Source organism: Marmota marmota, unplaced genomic scaffold, assembly GCF_001458135.2.
Source record: "Marmota marmota marmota unplaced genomic scaffold, marMar, whole genome shotgun sequence".
Taxonomy (NCBI): domain Eukaryota; kingdom Metazoa; phylum Chordata; class Mammalia; order Rodentia; family Sciuridae; genus Marmota; species Marmota marmota.
This window is the reverse complement of record NW_026000005.1, coordinates 35,660,540-35,665,511: the sequence shown is the minus strand read 5'-3', so window position 1 is coordinate 35,665,511 and position 4,972 is coordinate 35,660,540. Positions and strand designations below refer to the sequence as shown.

Sequence of the window (4,972 nt, the reverse complement as noted above, 5' to 3'; positions counted from 1 at the left end):
CCACAGGCAGCAGCTGCAGGAGTGGTTTAGTTTTGCTGTGTAGCCAGAGTCTCTAGTCATTAATGTCCGGGAACTTAATCAAGTCTGCAAGACCTGTCTCCATTTTGCAAATTAAGTGACTGAGGCTTCGGTAGCCCAGCCTCGATGTAGATCCAACCCAAATCCCGATTCACCCTGGAAGCCCTGAGAGCCGGAGCCCCTTCCTCCTTCGCACCACTCCTAGCCACTTGCTGAGGCAGGGTCACACTGCAGTCTCAGTGTGACTATTATCTGATCACTCATGCCCACTTCAAACTCCCCCAAAAACCACAGAAGCAGGATAGGGGGGGTCTGGCTTTCTCTTTAGTTCTTGTTACACTGTGAGGCTCTGGGTCACCAAGAAGGCACTAAATGCGAAGGTCACCCTTTTCAGGTCAACCATATCCTCCCTCCCCCCACCAACTCCCTTGGCACTGGTTTGTGGGTCCACTTAACCGTTCGACCCCGGGGAGAGCCCAAGGCCTTGACCTCCTGACTCAGCAAGTGTGGGGAAGAGTTTCAGAAACAAGTTAGAGTTGGAAGGCAGACATTCTGGGAGCTTCCCCCAGCCAGCAGGGGGCAAGGGAGGAGGCTGCAGTGGGTGGGTTGGCACAGGGGACAGGGACAGCTTGGCCCAGCTTCCTGGAGACCCCCCAAACCTCACAAGAAGTTTCCATCTCCTGCAGATACCCCAAAGGCACTGGTGAAGTCTGGGGTGGGTGGAGAAGGCACCAGTTAGGGGTGGAGACCCCCCACTTAGCTGGTGGCCTAGCATATTGCTGGGCACACAAGGTGCTCAATAAGTGTATTTTGAACGAACGGAGCAAAAGGGCTGTGAAGGACAGGGAACAGGGCCTGGGGCCCCTTGGCCCAGCTTGTTCCATTCAGAAAATAGCAGTTTAAAAAATGTAAAAATCCTTTCCCTCCCTCCCCCCAATTTCTGGGCCCAGGAAAGGGGCAAGGGAGGGTGTCTCTATGCCCACCCTTCCCTCTCTCCATCCCTTAAAAATCTATATACACATATACATATTTATATGGCACCACAAGGGGGTCCTGCCTATGTCCCGATACTCAGAAACAGGGAGCCAAGCTCCAGGGCCTTGGGGTAATTAAGGCAGAAGGAAGGGGTCACAGCTTGGGTGACATAAGGAGCAGCCACCAGCCTTGGAGAAGCTGGACTGTGGGGTCCTGAAGGAAAGACTCTTGCTCCCTTCACAAGGGGTAAGAGGTTCTTCCCTCCAGGCCCTCCCCTGCCTAGACAGGAACTGGTGGGGGCTCTGTCAGTTCCAAGGGAGGCGTGGGGGTGAGAAGAGACTGGTTCCCCCCGACCAGCCTAGACCTCAGCAACCTGCAGGCCAGTCCAGGCAGGAGCTGATGATGGTAGCCACGCCCCTGGGAAAGCTGAGTGGGCAAGATGGGGCTCTATGAAAGGCACTTGGTGTCCACTGTTCCCAGGCTGGGGCTCCAAGGTATGGGATGACAGAAATCCTGCCCCCACCCCAAAAGCAGAACTGGGGCTAAGGAGCCCAATTTGGCAGCAGAGAAACATGGCAGCATGAAGAGAGGGGACAGAAAAGGGGAGCAGCAGGCAGGGCCCCCAGGTCCCCTGAAAAGTGGGGAGGAGGTTCGAAGGCACTGACACAGGGAACCAGGGGTTTACAGTCCTCGGTACAGCCTGGCAGGGCTGCTGGGGAAGACACCTGCTTCCCCAGGGCCACCAATGGGCACAGCTCGTGGGTTTTCTTAAGAGCTCTCGGGCAGGTGCCCAGAGTCTCCGTGGGAGGAGGTGTGGGCTTCAGTCAGGGGCAGGTCCAGGCCCCGTGGCACCTCACTAGCTCCCGGGCCTCGGCTGCCTGAGCACTGAGTAGACATCATCCACGCGGCTGAGTTGCTCAAAGAAGGGGAGGAGGTCATGGAGTTCGGTGTCACTCATGTTGTCAAACCACGAGGCCACTGGTACCTGGGGACATGGGAAGACAGGCACAGGTAACCAGGTGCAGGAAACAGGAATGGGAGCATCCCCCTCCCACTGGTCCTGGAGACTACCAGGCTTGGGACTGGGCAGGCCAAGGCAGACTGAATGGGCTCCTGTCCTTGGGTCTCAGCCCTGTACTCACAGCATTGTCTGGATGGAAGACATAGGAGGCAGGCGAGTTGTCCAGGATGAGCACCCGCCGAAGGTCTCGTCCCAGCCGGCTCAGGTCCTTCACGTAGTTCCCCCGGTGGAAGACGCAGGACTCTCGAAACAGCCGGGCTCGGAAGGCCCCCCATTTGTCCAGCAGATCAGCTACTGGATCTGCATACTGGAGGGTAGGAGGTAGGTTATCCTAGGGCCAGGAGTGGCCTGGGGCTGTGTCCAGCGGCACGTGGCCACCTGAGGCAGCAGATGGGAGTGCATGGTGGCCCCAGGTCCCTGGTGGGAACTCACCTTGGCTAGGCTGGCAGTGAACAGCACACACTCGAAGAGCTCGCCCATTCGCTGCAGGAACTCGTCGACATGGGGCCGCTTCAGCACATAGACCTAGGGGGTGGGTCTGTGAGGGCGGCTGGCCCAGCTGGGGGAGGTTAGCCTTGGGCCGGGAGGGAATTGTGGAGGAGGCAGAGTAGCCCAGGAGGGCTGGCCCTGGGCCTGTGGGTTCCCACAGCCAGCTGCTCCACCCACCCAGCCTCCCAGAGGAGGACGAAAAGAAGCTTTGGCTCCCACCAGCTGCAGGTCCTGCCTCGTGGGGAGTCATTAATCCTAAGTCCCTTCCCCCAAATTCAGGAGCCTAGGGGTAGCCAGCCCCCTCACCCCAAGGCTGCAGCGCACCGGCCCCCGAGCCAAGTAATGGAGAACAGGCTGGACAGCACACAACCTATCCTGAATTACTTGAACTGGGTCCCGGGCAGGGGTGGGCAAGGGGGCACATACATACAGGACTGAGAAGAGGAACCCACTCTCAGGAGGCCTGGAGTTGGGCCCAGTCCCTGAGGTTCTATGTGATCTTGGGCAAGTCTCCTACCCACTCTGGGCCTCAGACATTCCACATCTATCAAAGTCCCATGTGGGGCTCTCTCTAGTTCAGTGGGCAGTGCTTGGGGTCTGGAGGGAGATGCCAAGCCCATCACCTCCTCCCCGGCCCCTCACCTGGTGGACCACCCCATCAATCTCCACTGGGATGATGAAGTCAGCGTTGTTCACTGGCTGTGGGGGAAAAGAGCTGCTGGAGCTGGGGTGGGGAACCCCAGGGCTGGGGGCCCAGCCGAGCCCTCCCTCCCCGGCCAGGGATGAGGGCTGCTGGGCAGGGCCCACCTTGAAGGAGCTGTGCACCAAGGTCTCGTCCAGGTCGATGACCACGCAGATCTTGTCCGAGTCCTGGGCCTTGGCCTCAGGGAGCAGGTACTGAACTGGGGTCTGCTGGTGGGAGGGGCCGGGCTGGGTGGGGGCACCTCCTACACAGCCTTCCCTACCCTGGCCCTCCACCTCAGAAACAGGAGACAGTGGGACACCCCACCCACTTCCCAACATGGGCCCCGGCAGCTCCCGGGAGGAATGGCCACTGGCTCTCTAAGCCCCTTGGCAAAGCTTCCATCTTCCAGCGGATCTTCTCTTGGTGGGCAGCAGGCAGAGCAAGCTGGGAGGGGCCCAGTGGGGGGCCTGTAGGGCTTGGTGTCCAGGTCCCCCCTTCTTTGAAACTTTCAGTGACTGCAGGTGTGTCTCCACCTGGCACCCCTTCCTTTAAGCCCCCTTCCAGCTGAGCCCAGGTGCCCCTGTAGTCATCCCGACCACGTACCTTAGGGATGGCGCCATTCTCCTCCACGAGCAGGGGTGCCCCGCTATGGGCCGGCAGGGCCTCCCCATCATCCCGGCAGACACAGCAGAAGAGTGAGTGGAGGATGCCCCGGCTCCGGGGCTTCTGGGAAGCCGCTGACTTCTGGTCACCTGAAGCAGGGAGGCAGGGAGGCACAGGTTGGGATGTGGGCACGCTGGGTAGTAAAGTGCTGTGTATGTGTCCAGGTGTGAACCCCTGCTCTGGGAGGATCTGGCCACACCCCCTTCATCAAGGGAGACACTGTTGTGCTCTGGTCCTCCTGAAACACACCCCAGCCTTTGCTCCAAATCCTCTGAGGCTTCCCATGAGGAGGTCTAGGGTGGACAGTCACCCAGGTTAGGGAGGGCGACCTAAAGGAGGGGGAGGGGAGGTTTTCTTTTTCTCAAAACCTCCATCACCTGACTAGGCCTTACCTGAGCATCCCCTGCTTAGGAGGGCCAGGGCCTGGGGCCCCGTTGTCCACTCCCATCCTGCCTCTGTCCAGTCCACTCCATGGGTCCAAAGTCCTCATTGAGGCTGGGCCCAGGGGCAGGGGGTGCAGTCCCAAGGCCTGGGCCAGTGTCCCGCAGCCATCTGTCAACCCCGCCTCCTCGGCCCCTGCCCCGCCCAGACCTAGGACCTGCAGCGCGGCTGGTTGATTGACAGACCCACCCTCCACCGCCCCTCCGTCTGACCCCCGCCCCAGGCCAAGCTAGGCCCAGGCAGGAGGTGGGCAGATCTGGGAGGACCCCCAGCCCCTGCACAGGGAAGAGGAAGAGGGATGCCCAACCTGGCCAGCCCCCTGGGCGCAGCCTCAGCGAGCAACGCGGCTTTCCCTGCCGGTGCAAGTGTGCACAGGCCCGGTGCCCACCGGCCTAAAGCCCGAGTGTCGCGTGCCTGGCCGGGCACAAGGCTGTGCCTGCGGGCGCCCTCTCCTTGGAAGAAGTGGCCCCTTTCGGTGCCTGAGGGGCTCAGCGCCTCCATGCTTGACGCGGATGTTTTGTGGGAACGTGGCTGTGTTGGCGGGAGATCCCTCCAAGCTTCCCCAGCCCGCTGTCACCTCGGCGCCCCTTCCCAAGACCCTACGAGACCACAGCCCAGAGGGGGCGGAGTCTCAGCGGGTGGCCTGGAGGCGGCCTCCTAACCCCCCCTCCCAGCCCCAT

The 4,972-nt window shown here is 60.7% G+C and overlaps 1 protein-coding gene across 3 annotated transcripts; it reads right to left on the bottom strand.

The window, feature by feature from the left end:
- Positions 1-320: 320 nt before the first annotated feature.
- On the bottom strand, positions 321-4,412 carry Ctdsp1 (CTD small phosphatase 1). 3 transcript variants are annotated; one of them, XM_015481374.2, is made up of 7 exons: positions 4,244-4,412; positions 3,788-3,940; positions 3,311-3,412; positions 3,146-3,202; positions 2,447-2,539; positions 2,136-2,321; positions 321-1,978 (listed from the first exon to the last, which is right to left on the bottom strand). In XM_015481374.2, the coding sequence occupies exons 2-7, from the start codon at positions 3,860-3,862 to the stop codon at positions 1,850-1,852; spliced, it is 642 nt and encodes a 213-aa protein (XP_015336860.1). In that variant the 5' UTR covers positions 3,863-3,940; positions 4,244-4,412; the 3' UTR covers positions 321-1,849. The 3 variants fall into 3 exon arrangements, with proteins under 3 accessions (XP_015336860.1, XP_048664500.1, XP_048664501.1); XM_048808543.1 differs by having other exon boundaries at positions 3,311-3,415; positions 3,792-3,940; positions 4,244-4,267; XM_048808544.1 differs by lacking the exon at positions 3,311-3,412 and having other exon boundaries at positions 3,792-3,940; positions 4,244-4,267.
- Between the last annotated feature and the right edge of the window lie 560 nt (positions 4,413-4,972).